This window comes from Anser brachyrhynchus (genome assembly GCF_964034855.1).
Source record: "Anser brachyrhynchus genome assembly, chromosome: 2".
Taxonomy (NCBI): Eukaryota; Metazoa; Chordata; class Aves; order Anseriformes; family Anatidae; genus Anser; species Anser brachyrhynchus.
In genome coordinates this window covers 161,217,335-161,242,449 of record NC_137695.1, presented here as the reverse complement: position 1 = coordinate 161,242,449, position 25,115 = coordinate 161,217,335, and the positions used below count along the sequence as shown (strand labels likewise).

The window sequence follows — 25,115 nt, the reverse complement described above, 5'->3', positions numbered from 1 at the left end:
CGGTCTCCCCGGCCCCCAGCCTGGCGCCTCACCAGCAGCTTGGCGTACTGCAGGTCCAGCTTGCCCAGGCACTCCCGGTAAGCGTTGCGGGGGCCCGGCGAGAGCTGCGCCTACGGGAGAGCGAGCCGTGAGCACAGGGTGGCAGCCCCGCTGGCAGCCACCGCGGGGACACCCCGCGCCCCCAGGGGACAGGAGCACCCCAAAGGGAAGGTCCGGGCGAGGACGCCAACGCCGGGGAGCGCTGGGATGCGGGCGGGACGCGGCGTCGGCAGCAGGCTGCCGGCTCACCTCGTCGGCGCGCGCCCGCTCGATCTTGGCGCGGAACTCCTCGATGGACTGGTGGAGGCCGCGGTGGCTGCCCAGGTGGGACTCCACGGTGGGCAGGTCCACGCCCCACTCGGCCGCCCCCAGCCGCCGCTGGTTCTCCTCCACCCAGGCCAGCAGGTCCTGCAGGTAGCGCAGCGTGGCGTCGTCCAGCTCCTGCCGTGGCCGCTGCCCCAGCGCCGCGGGGGCCTGGGCGGCCACCGGCGCCCCCGACTTGAGGCGCAGGTTGTACTCGGTGCGGATGGCCACCAGGCGCTCGTGCAGGCGGTACACCCTGCGGTACATCTGCTCCCCCTGCGGGTGCCGGCCGTCCTTCAGCGTCTGCACGTCGTTGAAGAGCACGCGGATCATGGCGTCCGCCTTGTCCAGGTCCCGATCGATCTCAGCCGCCTTCTGCGGCGCCTTCCCTGCGTTCAGCAGCCGGATGTCCTGGGGATGGGGCACGGTCAGGGTGCTGCTGCACCGCACCGCGCCCCACCGCACCGCACCGCACCGCGGCCGCCCCTCACCGACTGCAGCAGGGTGTCCGCCTGGTTGAGCTGCTCCTCGCAGAGTCCCGACTCCATCTGCAGCTTGCTGACGATGCGCTGCAGCCTCTCCAGCCTGCGCGGGGAGAGAGCAGGGTTGGGGACAGTGCATGGGCACGGATGCTGTCCGTGCTTGGCACAGCCCCTGCCCCGGAATAGCACGGATCCTGTCCACACACAGCACAGGTTCCATCCACGCACAGCAAAGGACACGGAGCCCATCCTTGCATGGCCGAGGCCCCGTGCATGCACCGTGCAGACTGCTGCATGGCATACATCCCATCTATGCACGGCTCAGATCTGACCCGCACGGCCCAAATCCTGTCCCTGCAGGGCACGGATCCTGCCTGTGCGTGGCACAACTCCCATCCGCGCACTGCTCAGATCTCGCACACGCACGCCCAGATCCCGTCTCGGCACGGCTCAGATCCCTGCACACACAGCCCGGACTTTGCGCCAGCACAGCCCAGATCCCACCCCTGCAGGCGCGGATCCCTTCCCGCAGGCTCCTCGCCCATCCCCACCCAGCGCAGCAGCGCCCGCCCCCGGGCTGGGATCCAGCCCCAACCCAGCCCTGGCCGCCCGCCGCAGAGCTCCAGCCCCATTCCCGCCTGTGCCGCCAGCCCCGACGTACCCGCGCTCCCCTGCCCCGGCGCAGCCCACCCGGTGCAGCCCACCCGGCACCCGGCGGAGCCCACCCGGTGCACGGCAGAGCCCAGCAGCGGTGCTGTGCTCGGGGCTGGCGGTGCGCTGGCTTCCCGAGGGCGGGCAGTGACTCATGCACCCTGCGGTTCCATCCACGGGACGGGGGGGCCGCGGGGACACCCCGGCCCGGCCCAGCCCAGCCCAGGCGGAGCTCAGCCGCATGCAAAGGGGCCGCGAGGCCACAGCGGCTCCAGAAGCCCCCGCGCCGCGCCCCGTCCCCGCGCCCGGTCCCACCGCGGGGCACTCGCCTCTCGAACTCAGCCCGCAGCAGCTTCTCGCGCTCCAGGATGGCCACGTGCAGCTTGCCCCATTCCTTCTCCACATCCAGCGGGTGGTACCCGAGGGGCACCTTCAGCTGCCCCGACAGCACGGCACCCTGCGCACATCGGGGCTCGTCAGACCCGCCAGCCGGGGCCCCGGGGGGCAGCGCAGCGGCTGGGGGGGGGGAGCAGGACCGATGGGCGGGGGGCAGCCCCGGCTGCGGGTGCCACGTCTCAGCTGCTCACGCCGGAGGCAAAGCCTCACGGAAACGGAGAAATGGGAGAGGCACAGGACGGCCTCCGCCCCCAGCACCAAACAGATGGTGCGAGAGGATTGCCCGGGGATCCTCCAGGACCCCCAGCGCACCGGGACCCCCAGAGCCTAGGGCACAGCCCCCCCGGGGTCCTGCTCACCTCCAGTGACTGGAAGATGGCCTTGGAGCGGTTCTTGTCGGCCTCCTTGGCTGGGAGCTCTGTCTCCTTGAACTTCAGGAACTGGCGCCAGAGGATCTGCCAAGAGGGGGGCAGCTACAGGGGGGCAGCTACAGGGGGGCAGCTACAGGGGGGCAGCGCAGACCCCTGGCCCCAGAGGCCCTGCTGCGGGCACAGGCCGGGGCCCCGCTCCCGTGCCAGCCCCCTGCCCGCTGGCTGCCAGCCCAGCCCTCGTCCTGAACGCGAGCCATGGCCGCCTGCAGACCAGAGCCAGGCTAGGGGGCAACTCAGGCAGTCCCCCCCCACTTTCCATGGCACGCAGAGCCCGCAGGAAGGAAGGGGCCGGGTGGGGAGGCTCGTGTTTGCAGAGGGTGACTCACGAGGAGCCTGCCTGGAAAAGCTGAGTCAGAGGGACCCTCCCTGCCCGCGGCATCCCGGCTCCACCGCCGCACGACCACCACAAACAGTGCCAGCACGGCCCCAGCCCTGGCCCCGAGCCCATTCCTGCCCCACAGCCCCCCCCCCAAAAAGGGCCAGGCTGCAGGAACCGAGGGGGACCAGCGCCAGGCAGCATCCGGCCGGGGACGGTGCCTCGCAGAGCCGCGCAGCCCCCACGGAGCAGCAGGGCTGGGTGCGCGCTGCCCGGGGTGCCGCAGCGTGAGCCAGCCCACGGCTGGGCCGCCGGCCAGCTGGGCCAGCGCCAAGAGGCTCCCCGGGCACCGGCACCGCTCCCCTCTGCACTGGGGCCTTTCATCCGTCGCCAGCGGCGCGGCACTGGTACGCAGCTGCGAGCCGTGCGTGGGAACGGGGCCGGCGCGCGGCACCGGAGGGGAGAGCCGAGCTGTTGGTGCCAAGGGGCGGGCACCGCGACCGGGAGCGCTGGCGTCCCTCGTCCCCCTGCACGGGGTCCCCACGCACACCCAGCCCTGGCCACTGAGACCCCACGGTGAACGCACGGGGCCCTGCAGCTCGGAGGCCGCCCTGCCCCAGCTCCCTCACCTCGATCTCCTCGTAGCTGGCGGGGAACCTGCGCTCCTCAAAGAGCACGGTGTGGTGGCGGATCCACTGCAGCAGCAGCGTCACCACCTCGTAGTACTCCTGCCAGCGCAGCTGCAGCTCCTGCGGCACAGAGGGGAGCCGTGGGGCCGGGTGTCTGCCGGCGGCACGCGGGCGCAGCCCGGCCCCAGCACTCACGTTGGCCTTGACGCCGTCCTGCACGTCGGGCACGCGGGGCATGGCGTCGTAGAGCGAGGAGACGTAGGTGATGATGGACTTCTCGTCTGGCTGCGGCACGTCCACGTCTGGGGGCACAGGGGGCGGTCAGGCCAGCGGGGGCCCGGAGCGGCCCTGCGTGCCCGCGGAGGCCGCTGCCACCGCGAGGACACCGTCCCCTTGCTGCAGCGCGGGGACGCGGGGGGACGCGTGGCGTGCCCGTACCTTCAGGGTCCAGCAGGCGCGTCACCCCCAGGTCCCGCTCAGCCACGGTGAAGGCCTGGTCCAGGTTCTCCAGGTTGCTCTGGCGGTACACCTTGTTCATGTCGATGAGCATGGGCCTGCGGGCAGAGGGAAGGGAGCGCTGAGCCGGTGCCCCCCGGCCAAGGACCCCATGGTGGGTGGGGGGCAGGCTCCGCACCGGCAGCTGCTCTCCCTGCCTGCCCTGCAGGGCAGCCGGGGCCACGGGCAGCAGCGCCCGCCGCCCTCCCTGCCCCACGGCACGGCTCTGGCAGCCTGAGAGCTTGGAGGAACCCCGGGGTCGGCAGCCCCACCCTCCTCGGGTGCTGCCTGCACCTCCGCCGAGCCTCAGCATACCCGTGCTGTGCTCCACGGCATGGGGAGCCAGGGGTCCGACAGTGGGGGCACAGGGAGCTGGGGACACCCCCAGACCCGCACCAGGAGCCTGGGGAGCCCGGGACAACCCTGCTGCGGGGACTGCGGGCGTGCAGAGCCAGCGATGCCCCTGCGCAGACCCGAGCAACAAACAGCCCCTGGACCAACCCATGGGCACGGGGGGCCTGCGACGCCCCCTCCCCTGGAACCACAGGCACAGGGAGCCAGCAGCGTCCCTGTGCAGGCACCCCAAGGGGCAGGCAGTGCCCCACGTCCCCGTGCACAGACCCCAAGAGGCAGCACCGCCCCGGCTGCATCCACCCCCCTGCTCTCCTCTCCCCCCCCAGCCAGGGACCACAGCAGTAGCGCAGGGCTCTGGCCCCAACCCCAGCTCCCCCCAGCCTCACGGTGGGACCATGAGCCCCCGTCATGCCCAAGGTGTGGGGAGGGGAATAGCTCCCCCCGCCCAGCATCCCAGGGGGCTGGCAGCACCCCCCCGGCCCCAGCCCCAAGCCTACAGCTCCTTGAGGCGCAGGGTGGAGTGCACGGAGTAGACGGAGCCGCTGACGCTGGCGGTCTCCAGGCGCTCGGTGGCGGCAGGAACGTCTTCGCAGACCAGCACCACCCCGTCCTCGGCCCCCGGCAGCGCCCGCGCCGAGCTCCCTGCGCCACGGCGCCGCGGCTGCTTCCTGGCGCGATGCCACCCGCTGCGCTCCATGCCGGCACCGAGCCCCGCTGAGCTCCTGCCGCGGCAGCGGCTCGGGACGGAGTGTGGCGCGGCACGGCTCGGCTCGGGCGCCTCCTCCCCACCCCGTGCGGGCGCGGCACGCCGGCACGTACTTGTGTGCCCCAAAGGCTTGCAGCCCTGGCAGGGCCGGCGGGGGCCTGCCCGCCCCGCGCCCCAGCACGCTGCGCAGGCACGGTGCCGTGGCCGGGGGCTCAGCGCCGCCTGCCCACGCGGCTGGTGGGAGCGTGGGAAGGTGGCGAGGCTGCGCGGCTCCCCGTGCCACGGTGCTGCCGGTGCAGGCCAATGGGTTGGGGCTTGTCAGGAGCTCGTGCCGACATTGCCCTGGAGCAACGGTGCCAGCGAGCACGTGCCTGCCCCGCGCATGGCTCAGCCCTGCGGGCCGGTGCAAGCGGCCAAATCCTGCCGGCGCTATAGAGCCCCAGCGGCTGCTGCTCCCCGTGGCAGGGACCCAGAGATTCTGCACGGCTCTACACCTGACATGAGCAAAGGCAGGGTACGGCTGTGCCACCAGAGAAGCTCCGTGCCACGGGAACGGGGAGCCCCACAGCCAGTGGTATGGCATCAGGCCACCCCAAAACCCCCGTGTGCTGCCCCGGCACGCCGCAGCGAGCAGCAGGCAGGGGGCCGCACACCCTGCCAGGCCTGGGGACGGCCCGGTCCCGGCCCCGCCCCAGGGGACCTACTTGTGCCGGTGGATGATGGCGTTGAAGAGGCGCCCGTCCCGCCAGCTGGTGGTGAAGTTGTCGCAGCGCAAGCCCTGGTAGTCCTCCACCATGCGCTGGGACCAGAGCAGCAGCTTCTCCTTGGCCGTCATGTCCTCCGACTGCCCCGTCACCTGGATGTCCGAGATCTGCAGGGACGCGGCCGTTACGCTTGGCGAGCCACGGGCTCCATCCTGCGCTGCACCGCGCATGGCAGTGCTCGCTCTTCCACCACCAGCACCACCCGCAGCGGGTGCAGCTGGCGCCGTGGGGCTGCCCCCCAGCTGCCCCCCGTCCCGGAGGTGCCACAGAGCCCCGGCACCGCCTGCCCCACCTGGAAGTGGAGGATGATGGTCCAGATGAGGCCCAGCGTCAGCTTGGGGTTGCCGTCGGCGATGTCATCGTTGCGGATGTTGACCAGCTTCACCTGCCGAGAGCGAGGCGTGGGAGTTGCAGGGGGCAGGGGCCGCGCCGCAGCCCCGCAGCGGGGGTCCCAGCGGGGGTCGCAGCAGGGGCCCCCCCACCCCTCGCGTGCCCGGTGCCCCCCTCACCTGGCGATGCTTCAGGTAGTTGAGGGCGATCTGCACGTTCTGCAGCTTGTGGAAGCGCATCCGGCCCTTCTCCCGGGGCTGCAGGGAGAGAGAGCAGGCATCTGAGCTGCAGCCTCCCCGGGGTGCGGCCCCGCAGACCCCCCAAAACACCCGGCCCCTCCCGGAGCTGCGCATGCCAATGCCACACACCCTCCGCACTTTGTCCCCGCGTTGTGCCACGAGGCGCCAGCCCCTGCTCGGCGGGCAGGAAGCTGCCCCCAGCCCTGGGGCCAGCCCAGCCCGGGCACGAGCAGCACCCAGGGCCGTGGGCTGCGGTGCAAGGGGAGCCCAACGCCGGCAAGGGATGAGCACTGCACGGCCACACGGCAGTCCTGCTCCCCATGGCGCCCACCACAGGGGGGCCCATCCCTATCCCCATCCCCACGTCCCCACCTCGGGCACCAGCCCTCCTGCCCAAAACGTGGGAGCCACCGGTGCAGCAGCAGCAGGACAGGGGGGAGCACAGGCTCCGTGCACCCCATGGCTGCAGGGAGCTGCCCCCAGAGATGCAGCCGTGCGCTCCCCGTGGCGTAGAGCATCACCCCCGCGCCCCGCGCTGCCACCAGGCAACACCTGCGCAGGAAGGAGCGAGCCCGGAAATCCTCCCCTCGTCCCGCCGGGAGGAAGCGCTGCTGGACCCAACAATGGCAGGCGCGGGCAGCCTCCCCCCGGCTGTGCCTGTGCTTCCTCGGCCATGCAGCACCGCCGGCCCCGCGGCACGGCGCGCCCCGCTCTGCCCATCCTGCCGCAGCTGGTTCCCCGTGGCGGGGCCGTGCTCGTGGCACTAGGGAGCTCCCTGGCACGCTTGCGGCAGGGACCGGGCACTGCCATGCTAGGACATCCCCCCCGATGGGATCTCCCCGGCTCTGCGGGGATCCCCACTCGGGATCCTGCAGGCAGCTCCCCTGGCACGCCTCGTGCCTGGCCAGAGACCCCAGGCCCTCTTCTCCCCGCAGGCGGCGGTTTTCCCTGACCCCGGCTGCAGAAGGTGCCAGGAGACCCCGGACCCGCCACGCCGCAGCTCAGCGACGAACCAAGAGGTTTTTCTGCCCCCAGAGCCCACCGGCCGCAGGACACCAGCAGGGAGGTGCCATCTCTGCCCTGCTGCGGGTGCCCCGGTGCCTCCGCAGCCAGGAGGGCCGGGAGGGCCCCGCGCAGCTCGCCCTGTCCTGCACTGCCCGGCTCTCCTCCTCAGCCACAACGGCCGGCCCACGCGCCGCCCTCCCCGGGCGCGCAGCACCGAGCGCGTGGAGCTGCCTCGCCTCCGGTGACCCCGGGATGGGGCAGGACGGGGTGGCTGTGCCGGGGCAGCTCCCGGGCGCACGCCGCGCTGGGCCATGCGGAGAGCAAACGGCAGAACCACTCACCAACCGCAAGTTCCTGATCACGTCGCGCTCCCTCGGCTACCCAGCAAGAGCAGTGCAAAGAAAGGAGGCAAAGGCCAGAGGGGAGAAGGTCAGGGTCAGATCAGCAAACAGGAGACCAGTACAGAGGAGCAGAGTTCACCAAAGCAAAGAAACGTTAATGTGTTAGAGAGATCACGGCGCGGCAGAGGGGCAGCGGGGACGGGGCCTCGGGGCGGAGAGGCTGGTGCCAGCCCCAGGTCGACCCCTCTCCGGTGCCAGGACCAAAGCAGGGAGGAGGCCAAGCAGGGTGGGAGGTGGGTGCAGGAAGCGGGGACGGGGCAGCCGGGGGTCCCGGCACGCCAACGCCCGGCCCGGTGGCGCGGCACCTACCAGTGTGTCCCCCGAGAGCACCTCCAGCAGCGAGATGAGGTTGTGTCCATCCCGCAGGTCCTCGTAGAGGTCGTTGACGTGGCGCTGCGCCTGCGGGGATGGGAGGCAGCATTACCACGATGCCACACGCACGCAGCAGCAGCTGCCACTCGCCGCTCCAGCCCCGCTCCGATGGGCACTGGCACGGGAGCGGCAGGGGGAAACCCGCACCCCTCCGCCGCAAGGTGCTCGCACACGTCCTGCCTGGTGCCCAACAGCAGGACCAGACCCCGGCCCCGCATCCCCCCCCACACACCCCCAAGCGCACGCAGAGGGCAGCTCCCCTCCCTGTGCCCCAGGGACCAGAGGCCAGGCGGGCTGGGTGCAGGCTCCTTCATGCACGTGGCCCCACCGCCCACCGTGCTCGTGGCCACGGGGCCATCGGTCCCGGTGCGGGTGAGGGGAAGCAGTGAGAAAAGAAAGGAGCGTGGAGAGGGGCAGCCCGTGCCCGGAGAGGGAGCGCACCTACCTCTGCTCGCCAGTGCTGCCGCAAGGAGGAGAGCCAGAGAGAAAAGAGAGAGGTTAGGAGAGGCAGGTGGAGAGGAGACAGGCTGGAGACCGGGGGCGCGGGGTCACCCCGAGGTGCCCAGCCCACGGCACAGCACTCGGCGCCGCAGGGCCGGGCCGCCGGCACGCAGGGACACGTCGGTGCGCGGGGGCTGGGGGAGACGTCTCGGCGTGTGCCAGGCGCTGACGCGGGCTCTGCCCGCGGCGCAGCAGGGACGGGTGCCGGCACGCTCGCAGGGCCCTGGCTGGGTTTGGCAGGAACGTGGTGCGGGCGGCACGGGGGAGAGGGAAACTGGGGGGGACGGGAGGACAGGACGGGACGGCGGCAGGCAGCAGCGCCCGGGGACATCAAGCCCCTCCGGGACGGAGCCAGCCCCTGTGGGGACCAGCCAGTGCTGCCGGGATGGGCATCCTGGAGCCGGTTCAGGAGGCTGGCAGGCAGCGAAGGGCACCAGCACGCACCGCCCCCGAAGCCCCCAAGCCCTGTGGAGCCCCCGAACCTGCTGCAACAAAGCCCTGTGGAAGGTCCCCGCCCTCCCCAGGCCAGGGCATGGTCCCCGGCCCCATGTGGGAGCGGGTGGCACAGCCGTGATGGCACCGGCTGCCGGCAGGGCCAGGGAAGGGGAGAGGCAGCGCAGGCGGTGCCTCAAGGAGCTCGGTGCCGCGCCAGAAGGGGCCAAGCACCGGGTGCTGCCGCGGCGCTACCCACGTCCCGCCATGCACCGCTGCTGCCGCGACACATCCCGCAGCGGTGCTCAAGGCCAGGCTGGCTGGGGCTTTGAGCAACCCGGCCTGGTGGGAGGGGTCCCTGCCCACGTCAGGGGGCTGGAGCTGGGCGGTGGGCGAGGGCCCTTCCAACCCAACCGCTCCGCGATTCTCTGAGCCCACGCTCCTGCGCCCGGGGCTGGGCACCACGGCTGGCGGAGCCCGCCCGGGGCTGGGACGTCTGCAGGAAGAGGCGTGCGCCCGTACCTTGATGAGATGCTTGTTGACCCATTTCGTGAAGGTTTTCTTCTGGACCCGGTCTCGCTCATCTGCAAGAGAAGAGAAGGCAGAGCTGAGTGAGCAGCGGAAGGAGCAGGGGAAACCCCGGGGGGGCCTGGCAGGGCCCTCACCACCCCACAGGATGCATTGGCAGCAGGAAGCGATGAGCCAACCGCGATGGGGAACCACGGTGAGTCAGCCGGCATGCAACGGGAAGGAGACAGTTAACGTGAATCAGCCCCTGCACGTCGAGCACCACCGCAGCACCGCAGGGAGAGGCTGCGCCTGCCCTGCCCGCGGCCCCGCGGGTGCTGGCGGCAGACGGGACCGCGGGGCACGGCCCCGAGCACCGCCCGTGTGCCCCGAGAGACGGCAAACGGGGCAAACGGGGCGGGGAGGAGCCCGCTGACAGCCTGCACCGACACGGCTCCAGGTGCTGCACGTACTGCGTGGGGACGAGCCCACGGGGCACCCGCACAGCCCCAGCGCCGCCGGCGCAGCCCAGGCTGCAGGCGCGTGGGGAGCAGTGCTGCGTGGTGAGGGGCAGCCCGGGGCTGGTGGTCCCCGTGGGGTGCGCGCAGGGACCGGTTCCAGGAGCGGGGGCCCCCTGGGGCCTGCCCCACGGAGCCCGGGCACCCCGGGGTGGAGGCAGCCGGGGGCTGCCCCTGCTCCCAGCTGCGAGGGGTGTCCCTGCCCGCGGGGCTCTGACTCACCGGGCACTCCCTGCCCCTCTGCCCTGTAATTACGGGGACGGGGCTGACGCACCCGGCCGGGCACCACGAGCCGGCGCTGCCCGGAGCCAGGCAAGCCCGCGGGCCCCACCCTGTGCCCTTCCTGCCCCTGCTGACGAGGGCCTGCATTGTTACCCCTGCTGATGAGTGCCCAAGCCACTTATCTCCGCTAACGAGCACCCACCCCACGCGTCCCCGTTAGGGACGCTTCACCCGCCTCGCCCCAGTCGTTCCCAGCATCGCGGCAGAGCCCAGGATGGCTGGTCCTGGTCCTGGTCCCAGCACGGGGACAAGGGGGGTTTAACGGCACATACGGGGCAATGCTGCTGGCCCCCTCCTGCCCACGCTGCAGTGATCCATCGGGATCAGGGTGGCGCGTGCCGTGTCTCGCCCCGCTGCAGCGTGCCGGGATCTGCCCACGCAGCACCCTGCTGCCAGCGCAGCACCCACCCCTCCGCACCGGGGACACCGGACACCCCAACGCCCCAACCCCGGTGGCGTGAGCCCCACGGGCAGCTCGTGCTCGGGGCCTGGGCACACAGCACAAGGCCAGGGCGCTGCACGGGGATGGGACGCGCAGGGGAGCGAGCGAGCTCAGGGAGTGGCACAAGCGCGCAGGGAGGAAGGAAGTGTGGCGGGCACCCGCTCCCAGGCGGGTACGTGCGCACCACGGGGAGCGCTCCTGTGCTCGGTGCTGGCATGAGCGGCACCCAAACAGCCCCGGCAGCCCGCTGTGCCCCTGGATGGGGACAGCCACCGCGTGCAGGCAGCCGGGGCGGGGCGGCCGCGGGCAGGACGGGCAGGGCGTGGGAGGAAGCGCTCGCTGCCGCCGCGGGCAGCGCCTGCGCCCCGCGCTGACACAGCAGGGATGGGGACTGGCGCCGGCGTGGGACTGGGGCCGGCGCCCCAGCTGCAGGGCACTGCAGGGCCCGGTCCCGCGGGCTAGCTCTGGCCCCACGGTGTTGCCCCACAGGACAATGGGCCAGTATGGAGGTCTGCCCCGTAGCCTGACCAGGGGACACCGCCCCAGTACGGGGTCTGTCCCATACCCTAACCAGGGGACACCACCCCAGTACGGGGTCTGTCCCATACCCTAACCAAGGGACACCGCCCCAGTACGGGGTCTGTCCCATAGCCCAGCCAGGGGACATCGCCCCAGTACGGGGTCTGTCCCGTAGCCTGACCAGGGGACACCGCCCCAGTACAGGGTCCGTCCCATACCCTAACCAAGGGACACCGCCCCAGTACGGGGTCTGTCCCATACCCTAACCAGAGGACACCACCCCAGCTTGGGGTCTCCCCACAGCCCAACCAGAGGACGCCCCCCAGCGCGGGCTCTTCCCTGGCAGGGGCTGCACCAAGGCCCCCCGTGCCGCTGGCCGGGCCGTCCGGGCAGGAGCAGCCCCCGCGCCCCCCGCTACCTTTCTTGCCCTCGGAGGCGCGCAGCACGGCCAGGTAGAGGTTGTCCTCCGAGGTGCTCCTCTGGCCCGCAGCGAGCCCCTCCTCCTCCTCGCGGCCCCACGCGCGCTGCCGGGACATGGTGGCTCGGCTCGGCTCGGCTCGGCGCTGCGCTCCCCCCGCTCGGCGCGGCGCGGCTCGGCTCGGCGCGGCGCTGCCCGGGCTGCAAACCCCTCCCCGGCCCGGCCCCTCCCGGCCGAGGTGCGGAGCTGTGGGGCGGGGACTGGGGCGTGGGGCTCCCCCCCCAGGAAGCCGCCGGCCCCCCCTCGCCCTTTCCTCCCCACGCCACGCGCTCGGGGCGCGGCCGGGGGCTGCGGGCGCGGAGCGGAGCCCCCGGGAGACCCCTCCCCGGGCGGGGGGGGGAGCAGAGCCCCGGGACCCCCGCGCCTCGGCACCCCCGGGTCCGCGAACCCGGCGGGTCGGGACCCCCAGCCTCATGCCCGAGAGCTGCGGGACCCGTGGGACCCGCGCTTTGGGGGCTCAGGACCCCGGGTCTGCAAACCCAGGGTCCTCAGGACCCCCGTCCCCCCGCCCTGGAGCTGCAGGACCTATGGGACGCCGTGGGCTCAGGACCCCAGGTCTGCAAGCACAAAGCACTTGGAGCCCCCAGGTTCACAAGACGAGGAGGCTTGGGGCCTCCCAGCCCCACGCCCCAGAGCTGCAGGACCCATGGGACCCATACCCAGGGACTACAAGACCCCACGTGTGCAAGCCCAGGAGGCTCAGGACCCCCAGGCTCACAAGCCCAGGAGCCCCAGAGAGCCCGAGCCACCCCCAGGCCCTGTCCCCAGGGACCTCAGCACCACCTGGTTCCCTAGGCCAGGGGATTTGGGACCTGGCACACCCACAACCAGGGATAACAGCACTGCCAGGTTTGCAAGGCTCAGGACCACCAAATCCACATGCCCAGGGTCCTCAGGACCCCCAGAGCTACAGGACTCATGGGACCCATATCCTGGGGCTACAGGACCCTGAGCTTCACAGGACCAGGAGGCTCGGAACCGCCAGCCCCGTGCCCCACAACTGCAGGACCCACGCTCCCCACACTCAGGGGGCTCAGGACCCCCCTGCCCGGGGGCTGAGAGCCGCCGTCCCCATGCCCACGCGGGTGCAGGAGCTGGGCTCCTCCACCCCAGGCAGCGCGTGGGGCTGGAGCCAGCGTGGGGCTGGAGCCAGCGCTCCCGGCAACGCATTCCAGGCGCTCCTGCGCCGCGTCTGGCACAGCCAGGGCGGGCAGCCGCCGGCCCCGCGCCTGCCGCCAGCACAGCGCCCGGCTCTGCTGAGCTCCTGGGGCCTCACCCCACCGCCCCCCTGCCCCAGGGGCACCCGTGGGGTGCTCGCAAAAGACGAGGGGTGCGGCCAGTGCTGCCAGGGGCACACGGAGGAATCCCGTCCCTGGCACCAGGGAGCACCCCTGCTCACATGGGACCTCGTAACCTGCCTGGCCACGCGTGTCCCCCAGGGGACCCCCAGCCGCTCTGACCCTGCCCACGGCGCCCACCACGCAGGCTGCTGGCAGGAACGAGGGCAGCAAGAGAAAGGGCAGCGCCGGCGCAGCACAGCCCCACGCAGAGGCTGGCACCCACACAGCGCCAGCACCGGCGCCGACCAGCCTGGCCCCCCTGCCGGTGCCAAGACACGGCCCGACCCCTGCGTGGAGTCCCAGGGACACAGAGGCCGGCGCACATCAGCCTGTGCCCTGCTCGTGGCACACTGCGGGCAGTGCCCACCGGCACCGACCCCACCAGGTTGGCTCCGGCAGAGGCAGGCGCAGAGGCAGGAGCGGGGCTGCGGCTCTGGCTGCCCGCTGCCGGGAAGGAGCCGCCCCGCTCCCAGCGCCGGCCGCTCTCCCGGCCCAGCACCGCCTGCTGGGCTGGGGCCAGGGCCAGGCGCTGAGGAATGCGGGCGGCAGCAGGCTCCGAAGGCGCAGATTTTCCGCCAACAACACATCTGCAGCAGCGAGCTACAGCTGCGGGAGCGCGGCTGACGCCAACGCGCGTCAGAGGGCAGGGACATACCTGAGCCACAGCTCATCCGCACGCGGCACCGCGGCGCTGGCTGCCACAGATGGGACGGGCACAGGGGGCAACAGTGCCTCGGCAGGGGTTGACACGGGGAACCCGGGGCAGGGGGGCAAGGGGCGCCTGTGCCTCCGGGTGGAGCCACACGGGCGGCTCCGTGCCGGTGTGTTTTGCTCCACCTGAACCCACGCCCAGCACCAGCACCACGGGGCCAGGGCACAGACAGCGCCCACACGCTGCCGAAGGAGCCTGCCACCGCGGCGCAGCCGAGAGCTCTCCCTGCCGGAGCGGCGAGCGCCTGGGCTGCAGCACGGGCAGGCACCCCGGCACCGATCCCAGCCCTGGCCCCGCTCCAACACAACACCGGAGCCTGGGCACCGTGCGGTGGCGGAGCGAGACGCGCAGCACAGGCTGCTGGCGAGGGTCGGATCCAGGCCGCCACGACAGCCCCAGGGCCGGGAAGCAGCGCCGGCTCCCGCGCTTCCCACGGTGAGGCACCGGGCGCTCCCATACCCCTCACTCGGTCGCGCAGCGGCCACCAGCACCTCCCCGCCGCCCCGGTGCCACCGCTGAGCGTCCCCAGCTGGTGACAGCCCCGCAGCCCCGTGCCCCGGGGGTGAGCACAGCGTCGGGCAGGGTGGCGCAAGAGGCAGCTCACGGCCCGTGGGCAGGCCGGAGGGCGGCGTGGGACGGTGCGCGGCGGCGGTGGCGTGGCTACGGTGGTGCTTTGAAGATCTGAAGAGCTCCGGAGCAGCCCCGGGGACAGGGAGGGCTCCCAGCACTGGGAGCTGCCAGCCCGGCCTCACCGGGCGCCGAGCCGCTCCCCGCCTCCGCCGGGGGCCGCGGGGCCCCGTGGGCGCTGCACCGGCCGGGCCGGCCCGTCGGGACCCACCACACCTCGCCGCCCCCAGCGCCACCGGGGCACCCGGACCCCGGCCCCCTCCCGTGCCCGCTCCTCTCCCGCAGCACCGGGGCTGGTGCCAGCCGGCGGGGGGGCTCCGCGCGTGGCTCCCCCGGCCCCGTGCGCCCACGCGGAGCTGCCGGGCTGCCCCACCGCGGGGCTCGGAGCGCCACGGACCCCACAGTGACACGCGTGGGGCGGCTGTGAGGGGGCCAGGGAGGGCGGGGGGGGCCGGGGGTCCCAGCAGTGCGGTGGGGATGGGTATGCGCGCCCAGGCCGTGTCGGTGTGCGCGGGCACGCCCGTGGGGCACAGCCAGGCGGACACGCGCTGACACGGACACGCGCGGGTGCTCCCCGGACCCGCCCCCGCCCAACCTGGCTCGGCGGGGGCGGGGCTCGGGAGGGGGCGGGGCTTAACGGGCAGGCCACGCCCCGTTAACCCTTTCCTGCCCGGGGGAGGCCCCGCGCCACCCTCCCCGGCCCCCTGGCCGCACGGCAGCGCGGCCCGGCGCTCCCCGGCCCGGCACGGTTCGGCCCCCCCCGGCACGGCCCCGGGCATGGCGCGGCCCCGCAGCAGCCCCCGGCGCCGGGCACGGCGCAGCTCCCACCGGCACGGCTCGGCTCGGCCCCGACAGCGCTGTCCCGGCGCGCCGCGGCCCCGTCCCGTCCCGTCCCGTCCCGTCCCGTCCCGTCCCGTCCCGTCCCGTCCCGACCCGTCCCGTCCCGTCCCGTCCCGTCCCGTCCCGTCCCGACCCGTCCCGTCCCGTCCCGTCCCGTCCCGTCCCGACCCGACCCGACCCGTCCCGACCCGTCCCGACCCGTCCCGTCCCGTCCCGCCCCGACCCGTCCCGCCCCGACGCACCGGCGCAGCAGAGCTGGGCGCTCAGGTACCGCTTCCTCTCGGGCTCGGAGCCGCCGCGCAGCCACTCGGAGCCCGCCATCGCCGCGCTCCTGCCGCCGGCTCCGGTCCCGGCCCCGGCCCCGGGGCCGCGCGTGGGACCCGCCCCGCGCCGCCCCGCCTCGCCCCGCCGCGCCGCGCCTCCCGGCGGGCCCGCAGCCGCCCCCCCCCCGCGCCCCGGGACCCCCGCGCCCGTCTCGCCCCGCGCCGCCCCCCCCTCCCCGCCGCCCCGGGCACGGGTGGGGGCCCCGCGCCCCGGCCCCGCGTCCCCGGGCCCCCGGCACCCCCCGGTCACTCCGCCAGCCACGTCCCAGGTGCGCGCCCGGGGATCCCCGCGCCCCCCCCGGCTGGCTCCCGGGGCGGGCTCCGTCCCGGCCTCGTGCCCCGCACATGCCCCGGTCCCGGCGAGACCACGCAGGACCCGCGCCAGCCCCGCCAGCAGCAGACGCATGGCTCCCGTGCCCCCCTCGCACCGCAGCGGCAACCCCACGCCGCGTCCGAGTGCCCCCCGGCGCAGCACGGGCGCCCCTCTGTGCCCCCCCGGCACGCGGGGGCGAGCGGAGCTGCACCGGGGGCGACCCCACGGGGACGGCAGCCCCTGGCTGGGGGGATGCCACCGGACCCCCGGCACCTGCCTCGCCGCTCGCAGCAGCAGCAGCAGCAGCAGCAGAGGCGGCGCAGCATCGTCGGGCCCTGCCTCGCCGGAGACCGCCGCGCTGCGCTCTGCTCCGCGCGCTCCCGCATCTGGAGGGGAGCTGTGGGACGCGGTGACTCACACAGCCCAGGGCCGCTGCCAGACCCGGCTCTTCCTGCCCCCGGCCGGCCGCTGCCGCCACGGACGAGCCCACCCTGGGGCTCACCCGGGGGTCCCCTATGTCCCGGAGCCGCTGCGTGCCAAGAGCTTGCAGCGGGACCAAAGGGCCTGGCCTGGCAGCCATGGCACGGCACAGCACGGCACGGCACAGTGCGGGGAGTTAGGGGGCCGGGGGCCGCTGCCGCCCCCACCGCCCCGTACCAGGAGGGGGCCGCAGCCCGGCACGGCCCCGCCAGCCAGCACAAGGGGAGCACCACACCGTGGGGCTGCAGTGCAAGAGCGGCTCACGGGGTAGGGCCGGGCACCGCACGGGCCAGCCCCACGGCTCTGCCCCACGGATCAGCCCCACGTGCCGCTCGCATCCCATCTGTGCTGCCGAGATAAGGGGCAGGAGGGGACCGATTGCACACGGGACGGGCAGGGCCGGGGCGATTAGCACCAGGGGAGCCGGAGCAGGAAACACGGCTGGGACGCAGGCTGTGTGCTTTCTTTGGGGCGCCTGCGCTGCTCCCCCTGCGCTCGCCCCGCTCGGGACCCCAGCCCCAGCCGATGGGACCCCGACAGGCTCCAAGCTGCGGCGCTGGGGCTGGGGCTGAGAACAGCAGCTGGGGCTGAGCACCCGCACGCCAAGGGGGGAGAGCCCCCATGTCCTGCCCCCCCTCGTGCCACGGCCCCATGCCACCGTGCCAGGGAGCCTCGCCTGCTGCCGAGCGCAGGCAGCAGCTGCCAGCCCGGCCCCAAGCCGCAGCCTTCGCCATTTCCTGCGAGGCCGGTGACTCATCAGTGAGGCCGAAGCCAGCGGCAGCGCCCGACCCCCCCCTTTGGCCCCCGGCCTGGCACAGCCGCAGCCGCAAGGGCTGTGGAAAAGCTGAGTGGAGAGGCCGGGCGGGAGGATGGGGGTTCCCAAGCCTCTCTGGGGGCCTCCTCCACCCACAGCCGCCGCTGCGGCGGAGGCCACGAGCAGCCTCTGGCAGCCTTGGTAACAGGAGCCAGGCCCAAACAAACAGCCGGCATCCTGCTACCGAAACCAGCGCGCCGTCCCGCTGCCGCCGGCTGCTCCACTGCCACCAGAACCTGCACGCGCTCCTGCAGCTGCTGTGCCGCGGCCCCCAGGGTCCCCTCCCAAGCCTGCCGCCCTTCCCGGTGCTGCCTCATCGCCCCCAGGCCCCTGCCCCAGGCGAGGGGACCTGTAGCCCCCCAGGGCCACAGCTCTGGCCCCACTCGATGGGCTGGGGGCTGCTGCTGCCCCATTCTGCCTCAGGGATCCTGCGCCCGGCTCCAAGAGAGGGCTCGGAGGGGCCCTCACCTCTCCGCAGCGGTGTAGGACGGGGGTGGCTCAGCCCTGGGATGGGGATGGGGGGAAACGAGGCACGAGCAGAGCAGGGGCGCAGAATCCTGGGTAAACGCCCCGACACTGTGCCAGTGGCACAACGGAGAGCAGGCAGGAGTGCAGTGGGGCAGAGCCCCACGGATGCCCCGGCAGCGTCCCCGCCCCACGTTATTCCAGGAACAATGCTCAAAAATAGCCCCAGCTCCCCGCAGGGCGTCCCCACCGAGTGGCACCACGGTGGCGTGGGGACCGCGGGACAGAGACCCCAGGCACGCCGGGGCACTGGGACGGGGACGAGGGCGCACAGGGACGGCGCCGTGGGGCGGGAGCGGGGACACCCGGCGCGGGGGCGCAGGCAGGGCCGGGTGGGATGATGGAGCCCAGCAGCTGCGACCTTGGGGGTGCCCTTTGGACAGCACTGGGCAGGTGCCAGGGACAGCAGCCCCGGGGGGGGGCCGCGCTGCGCCAAGGTGCCCTGCTCGCGCTGGCGGCAGGGAGAAGAGGAGGCCGCGGCATCTCCCTGCACAGGCAGCCCGCGTCACCAGCTGCAAGACTGCGGTTTCGCGAGCGCCAGCACCAGGGCACCGCGGCCCGGCTGCCATGGCAATGTGGGTCGATGCCTGGCCCTGATGCCGGTAGCGTGACAGCTCCGAATGCCGTGCACAGATCGACGGAAACCACAGCCAACGCCCTGGAAAGAGCAGCGGGGGGGCTGAGACCACAGCCTGCATCCCCCCCACGTCCGTCAGCCCTGCGGGATGGGCAGGAGCGGCTGCAGGCGACTGCCCCAGCCACAGGCACGGGGGTCTCACAGGACCTGTCCCCCACCAACCCCTCACAATTCCCCGGGGCAGACGGTGCCATGGGTGCAAGGGGATGCGTGAGGAGAGCCCCGGCACGCGAGCGCAGCGGTGCTGAGCCACTGACCGCAGCGGCTGACCGGCCTCGCTGCAGCCAGCCCAGCCCTTCTGCGGCACAAGCGTGCCGCACCGCGGGCAGCCATGCCAGGACCCCCCCACCGGGCGGCTGCGCCCTTCAGACGCTGCCAGCATCCTCCACGCGGGGCACGGTGCCAGCATCCTCCAGCGGGGCGGGGGGGGGTCTGTGCCCGTGTTTCGTGGGGGGGCAATGGGGAGGGGGGGCTCCGTGAAGCCACCAAACGGCCTGCGCAGGGGCAGCCCCCCCCCCCATCACTTCCAGCAGCACCGGGGTGTGACTGGTACCCTGCAGCCCCCTGGACGGCCCCATGGCGGGGGCAGACATGCCGAGGACCCCCCCGGCGAGCAGCCCCGAGCCGCGCAGGCGTGGAGCTGGCGCTCCCCAGCGCCCCTCTGTCACCAGAGCCCTGTCCCCGAAGGCATTTGGCACCTCGGCGCCCCGGGGCAGCACCTGCCGCCTGCCCGGGGCCGGCACCGGGCTGCCGGGAACGGCCGGGGAGGGGCCGGGCTGGGGACACGGGGGGACACCGGGGGCGGGGGGGGGGGCGCTCGGCATCGCCCCCCCCGGCCCGCGGAGCGCCCGCGCCCCCCCCCAGCCCCCCGCGGCGGCCCCGCCGCCCCCGACCCCCCCGCGCCGCCGCCCGCCCCGACGGCGCGGCCGGGCCCTCCCCCGCCGGGGCTGGGCCGGTGCCCGGGGGCGGGGCGAGGGGCGGCGGCGGGCGGCGGAGCCCCGGAGCCCCGCGGCTCGGCAGCCCCGGGCCGGGCCGGACTCACCTGCAGCGGGCGGCTCGGCGCGGCGCCGCCAGTACCAGACCAGGGCGAGCGACACGGCGTGCCCCGCCGCCACCAGCGACGGGAACAGCGACCCGGGGTCGTCCATGCGGGCGCGGCTCCGCGGCACCGCCCGCCCTCCGGCACGGCTCGGCTCGGCTCCGCGGGGCTGCCGGGCCCGGCGGGGCTGGGAGGCGCCAGCGCCCGCCCCCCCGGGGCCGCTCCCGCTCCGCCTTAACCCCTCCCGGTGCGCGGCGCGGAGCCGCCTTCCCCCCCGCCGCACCGGCGGGATCGGGCCCCGCGGGGGCGGCCCCGGGCCCGGCGCCAGCCCCTGCCCCCGGCCCGCGCCCCCCCACTCCCGCGCCGGCCTTCGGGACCGCGGGCGGCGCCGCCCCCCCCGGCCCGGCGCGGCCCGGCCCGGCCCGGCCCGGCGCGGCTCTCGCCTACCCGGCACGACCTTCATGGGCAGCGCGGAGCGAGGCGCAGCGGCTCCGCCGGTCAGCCCGCGGGGGAGGGACGGAGGGAGGGAGGCAGCGGGCGGGCGCCGATATAAATAACCGGGGTCCGTCACGGCGCCCGAGTTAGAACATGACACGGCCGGGGGCGGGACGGCCCCGGCCCCCGGCGAGGGGCGAGCCGCCGGCCGCAGGGGGTTAACGGCCCGCGCGGCGGAGCCCCCTGCACCGGCCCGACGGGGCGGCCGCCGCCGCCGGGGGACGCGGGGCCGGGGCCGGGGCCGGACGTTGTGCCGCCGCTTCCCCGCTCCCCCCGCCGCCCCCCGACGGCGCGGCCCCGTCCCCCCGCCGCCGGCTCCAGGCCGGGTTTTCCCGCACCGACGGCCCCGAGCGGGAGGAAAACCCGGCTCCGGAGCCCCCGGTGGCGGAGCGGCGCCTGCCCGGTCCCGGTTCCCACCAGGTGTCGGGCACGGGTGTGGGCACGGACACGGGCACGAGCACGGGCACGGACACGGACGGCGCCGGCTGCGGCCGGGGGCCTGCCCCCGCCCTGGCACTGCCCCGCGCGGGGACGCGCCTCGGGCACGCGCGGCCGGTGGCGGGCAGGGCAGCGCGCCCGGTCCCCGCGGCCCACGTTGCCCACGCGTGCGGGCGGCCCCCCCCGGCCCCCCCGCGCTGACTCACGGCCTGGCCGGGGCGCGGGCTCGGCCCCTTCCTGCTGGAAACTTGGAGCGGCCGCGGCCGCGGGGCTGAGTCACGGGCGGCGGCACGGGGAGGGCGAGCGGCCGGCACCGCGGCCTCGGGGCGCAGCTGCCCCCGGCCCCCCCGCCGCGGATGCCCCGCGGCCCCCGCCGGATCCAGCTGCCGCCGCGCCCCCCGGCCGCGGATCGGGTGTCGGCATCGCGTGTCCGCGGGGCGGGGGGGCGCGGCAGCCCCCTCCCCACCAGCCGCCCCGTCCGCCCCAGCTGCCGCCGTCCGTCCCCGGGCTCGGCCCCGCGGCAGCGCCGAGCATCTCCCGCTGCGGGACGCGGCGCCAGCCCCCCCCCCCGCCCCGGCCCAGCCCCTCCGTGCCCGGAGGATCCCCCCCGGCAGGGCCCGCAGCCCCCCCCCCGACCCTCAGGAGCCCCGCCGGGCCCCCGGGTCCCCGCGTCCCCATCCCCCCTCCCCCCGTCCCCACGCGCGTCCCCATCCCCGCGGGTGCCCTTTGGCCGGGCGGGGGGGTGGGAGGAGCCACCCCCTCTCCGGGATGGGAAGGGGGGCACGGCCGGCACCGGCACCGGCACCCGCGCTGCGGAGCCCCCCCCGTGGGCAGCGGGCCGGCGCCCCCCCTCCCGGCCCGGCGCGGGGTCCCACGCGGGTCCCCCCTCCCCACGCGGCTGCCGGGATCTACCTGGGGCCGGGCCGGGCCGGGGGCCCTCCCGGGCCACCCCCCCCGCGGCGGCGGCGGGCTCCACGTGCTGCTCGCCCTCCTCCTTCCTCCGGTACAGCCGGGAGCCGGGGGGCTCCTCGCGCGTCCTGCCGGGGCCGGGGGGCGCGGCGGGGCGGCGGGCGGGCGCGGGGGGCGCGGCGGGGCGGCGGGTGCGCTGCAGGGACAGCGGGACGATGTCGGGCGGCAGGCGCAGGAACTGGCGCAGGTAGGCGATGCCCTCGTCCGTCAGGTACCAGTAGTAGTGCCGCCAGGCGAAGGTCTCCCGCACCAGCCCGCGGGAGCGCAGCGAGCCCATGGCGCGGATCACCTGCACCGTGGGCACCCCGGGCAGCTGCGGGTGGCAGCGCCGCGGCCGCCGCTCCTTCTCGGCCACCAGCACGCCCTCGCGGAACAGCAGCTCCAGGATGGCGCGGAGCCGCTCCAGCGGCATCAGCATCCCGGCCACCATGGCTCGGCACGGCTCGGCACGGCTCGGCACGGCCCCGCACGGTTCTGCACGGCCTGGCACGGCGCGGCACGGCCCGGCTCGGCACAGTCCGGCACGGCCCGGCGCGGTTTGGCACGGCCCGGCCCGGCTCGGCGCGGTTGCTCGCTGCGCGCGGCGGGGCAGACTGGCGGCGGCTCCACCTCCCGGGCTGGGCGCGGGGGGGGCCGGGGCACCCGCGGCTCGGCGGCGGCCCTGACTCAGCGGCCCCTCCCCGGCCCCGCGCAGCCCCCCCGGGCCGGCCCCGCGGCTCCCCCGGCCCGCCCCGACCCACCGGGCCGGTTCCCCGCGCCGTGGGAACCCCCGCGGGACGCGGCCCCGGGGGAAGGGCGGCGGGGGGGGGGGGGGGTCCCGGGGCCGCCGGGCCGCCACCTGCCCGGGGACGTGGCCCCCGCGCCCCCCCCGCCCCCGTCGCCATGGCGAGGAGGAAGAAACAGGCGGGGGCGGCCCCGCCCCGCCGCCCCCCCAGCCCCGCCGGGCCGCATCGCCGCGCACCGGGGCCGCGCACCGGGGCCGCATCCTGCCAGCGCCACTGTTTGCTCTGCTGCTGTTTGAGCAGGGCCGGGCCCGCCGCGGGGGGAGGTTCCCGGGGCGCGGGGGGGGCTCCCCCGGGCCGGGCCGGGCCAACCGGAGTCCCCGTGTCCCGTGCCGGGATCCCCCCCCGTGTCCGCGCTGCCTGTCCCGAAGGCTGGCAGCTGGGGGGCTTTGGGGGGAGGGACGCCAGAAGCACCCCCCAGGCCCGGTGACGGGCGCAGCCCCGCGGTGCCAGCCCTGGGGCACCCCGTGCGGGGTCTAGGACCGGGTGCGGCGCGGAGCCCCCACGCCACGTGCCCCGGTCACTTCCCCGCCTGGCATCACACGCCCCACGCCAACCGGACACCCGGCCCCCCCACCGGCCTGCGGGGAGCCCCCCGGGCTGAAGGAGTCCCGCAGCAAAGCGACCCAAGGACGGGCGTCCCGCCGGCCCCACGCGGGACAGGGACGTGAGGACAGAGCCCAGCACGGCTCCAGGGTCAGGCCAGGCTGGCACAGGATCCGGCCGGAGGAACGAGGAACCCCTGGTGGCGGCACACGGCCGGGGGCCTTGGGGACACCGCGGTGCTGGGGATGGCACCAGCGGGAGAAGCAGCAGCGAGCCTGGTGCCCCGGGTCCTGCGAGCCGTGCCCTGGGGAGCAGAGCAGCGACGGGGGCCAGCAGTGGTGGGGGGCGAGGATGGGCACAGGCGGGGGGCCAGGGGTCTGCACCCTGCTGTGCTTGGCCCTGTGCAGCAGCGAGCAAGGAGGCGAGCGCAGCCCTGGGCACGGGCAGCGTGGCACAGAACGCCGTAGCAGCCGTGGCACAAATCACTGCAGGGGCTCTCGAAGCCCCTCACCCGTGGGCAGTGGGACTGGGGTGCACGGCCCGGCCCCACCCGCTGCAGCTTTGGGCACCGACCAGCACCCCCGGCAGGCTCGGGAGCTCCAGGGGCGGCGTTCGGGGAGGACCCGCACCCCTCACGTGCAGCCACGGGGATCACCCCTAGCCGCGCGCCCCCACCGCAGACCCCTCCATCTGGCTCAGGAGTGACGGGGCCCAGAGCCGTGGCACCGCACTCCCCGCTCCACCCGGCTTCCCCCCCGGGGCAGGGACGGCGACAGCAGCCGTCACGCCACTGCCAGCACCGCATCACCTCCGCAGCTGCGCCAGACCCCAGGGCAGGGTCCCCACCCGGCAGCCCCCAGGCTCCCCCGGCAGGTCAGGGAGAGGCAGGGACGCGGCACCGCGGCAGGCAGCCGGCCCCCTGCATGCAAATCCCCGCGCCGCCCGCAGCGCTGCTCCCTCTGTGGCGCCACGGGGGGGGGGGGGGGGGCACGGATCTGTGGACACCCCCCCCATGCTGGCTCCCACCCCGGGTGCCCCCAGCCCTGCCCATGCCAGGCACAGCAGAGGGGACAGCGGGGACAAGATGGGGCACGGGCACGGCACGGACCTGGGGGGACAGGATGGGACAATGCACGTGGGTGCTGTGCTCTTCGCTGCAGCCGCCAGCAGCGGCCTCCCCGTGCACAGCACCCTCGGCCTCCCCACGCAGCTGCCTCCTGTCCCACGCAGCCACCAGCACCGGCCCACGGCCCCCCCAGGCAGCACCGGGTGCCCTGTCCCCACGTTGGTGGCACAGGGACAGCTCGGGGACGTGCTCGCATCCCTCGGCCGGAGCATCCCCCCAGCCCCCCCCGGCCCCCTGCCCAGTGACTGCAGCATGCCGGGAAGTGCCGAGTCAGCGCCCGCCGCAGCGACCCGCTGCGCTGTGACAGCGGAGCCAGCTCCGGCTGCTCCATCCCGCCGGGGACACCGGGCACGGTGCCGGACCCCTCCCCGCCTCCCCCCAACCCATGGCTAGGGGTCCGGGCAGGCTGCAGCCCCACGGCGCTGTGGGGCAGGCGGGTGGGCAGCGGGGGCCCCGGCCGGCAGCCCCTGGCCCCAGGCCCGGAGCCGGTGCCCCTGGGGGCTGGCGTTGCCGCAGGGCTCCCGTGCCGAGGCAGGAACAAAGGCGCCGCTGTTCGCAGGGCGCTGCGGCCGAGCCAAGCGGCCCGGGAGCCCCGGGGGGATTAATGAGGACGGGGCCGGCGGGGGTCCTGCGGCCATGCCCATTCTCACCATAAATCTCCCCGCTGGCAGCCCGGGAGCTGCAAGGGGGGGAAGGGACGGGGGGAACAGAGCCCAACCTCTCCCTGACCCTGGCCGGGGTCCGAGCCAGCGCGGCCCCAGCCCCAGCGCCGCGGCTCGTTAGCGTAATTGGCCGTGCAGTGGCCGCATGCCCGCTGCGGCGGCTTAGAGGGGACAGGAGCACGCGGTGCGGCAGCCCCGTGACGAGCATCCGCGGGGCCCGTTACTCACGCCCCAGCGCACCGGCTCTGCGGCATGGCACGGCACGGCACGGCACAGCCCCCCCGCCCCTGCCCCCAGCACCTCCCCGAGCCCCTCTCTCGTGCCGCAGGCAGCGCGCCAGTGCAGCCGAGAGAGCGCTGGTGCAGCAGCGGCCCCAAGCCCCCCGCCTGCAGGCTCAGGCACCCGGCGAGCCGGGGGCTGTCCCGTGACAGTGACCGTGCCCCCCCGGGGGACAGCCCTGCCCCAGGCTGGCCACAGGGCCCCCACTCCACAAGGCGGTGGTAGTGCTGGGGACTGCAGAGCCGCACAGATGGGGCAGGTGCCCAGCGTCCCACACATCCCCTGCCCCACCGCACACCTGGCACCCCACACATCCCCTGCCCCACTGCAGGGCATCCAGAGTGGGTGCTGAGCACCCTGCGTGCCCCCAGCCCCACTGCGTGCTCAGTTCCCCTACACCCCAGCCCCACTGCAGAGCACCCAGGGCAGATGCTGAGCACCGCAGGTGCCCCCACACCACTGCAGAGCACCCACAGTGGGTACCGAGCCCCACGCACGCCCCCAGCCCTACCGCAGAGCACTCAGAGCGGGTGCCCAGCACCCCAATTGCCCCCAGCCCCACCGTGGAGCACCCAG

At 75.0% G+C, this 25,115-nt stretch overlaps 1 protein-coding gene across 21 annotated transcripts in view; it reads right to left on the bottom strand.

Moving 5' to 3' along the window:
• The window catches only part of PLEC (plectin), a 57,944-nt gene that overhangs the window by 19,343 nt on the left and 13,486 nt on the right, over nucleotides 1-25,115 (bottom strand). For 5 of the 21 annotated variants that reach the window (XM_080582332.1, XM_080582337.1, XM_080582336.1 and 2 more), the window contains 14 exons: nucleotides 9,369-9,430; nucleotides 8,359-8,373; nucleotides 7,851-7,940; nucleotides 6,076-6,153; nucleotides 5,859-5,951; nucleotides 5,507-5,673; nucleotides 3,686-3,801; nucleotides 3,443-3,549; nucleotides 3,248-3,367; nucleotides 2,231-2,326; nucleotides 1,805-1,932; nucleotides 834-927; nucleotides 289-753; nucleotides 33-110 (listed from right to left, as the gene is read on the bottom strand). In XM_080582332.1, coding sequence (XP_080438458.1) covers nucleotides 33-110; nucleotides 289-753; nucleotides 834-927; nucleotides 1,805-1,932; nucleotides 2,231-2,326; nucleotides 3,248-3,367; nucleotides 3,443-3,549; nucleotides 3,686-3,801; nucleotides 5,507-5,673; nucleotides 5,859-5,951; nucleotides 6,076-6,153; nucleotides 7,851-7,940; nucleotides 8,359-8,373; nucleotides 9,369-9,430 — 1,709 coding nt within the window. Of the gene's footprint in view, nucleotides 1-32; nucleotides 111-288; nucleotides 754-833; nucleotides 928-1,804; nucleotides 1,933-2,230; nucleotides 2,327-3,247; nucleotides 3,368-3,442; nucleotides 3,550-3,685; nucleotides 3,802-5,506; nucleotides 5,674-5,858; nucleotides 5,952-6,075; nucleotides 6,154-7,850; nucleotides 7,941-8,358; nucleotides 8,374-9,368; nucleotides 9,431-11,532; nucleotides 11,760-15,353; nucleotides 15,485-16,024; nucleotides 18,488-19,245; nucleotides 19,427-19,689; nucleotides 19,762-21,087; nucleotides 21,715-25,115 lie in introns of those variants that run through there. The other 16 variants (XM_080582333.1, XM_080582331.1, XM_080582324.1 and 13 more) reach the window with 13 other exon arrangements.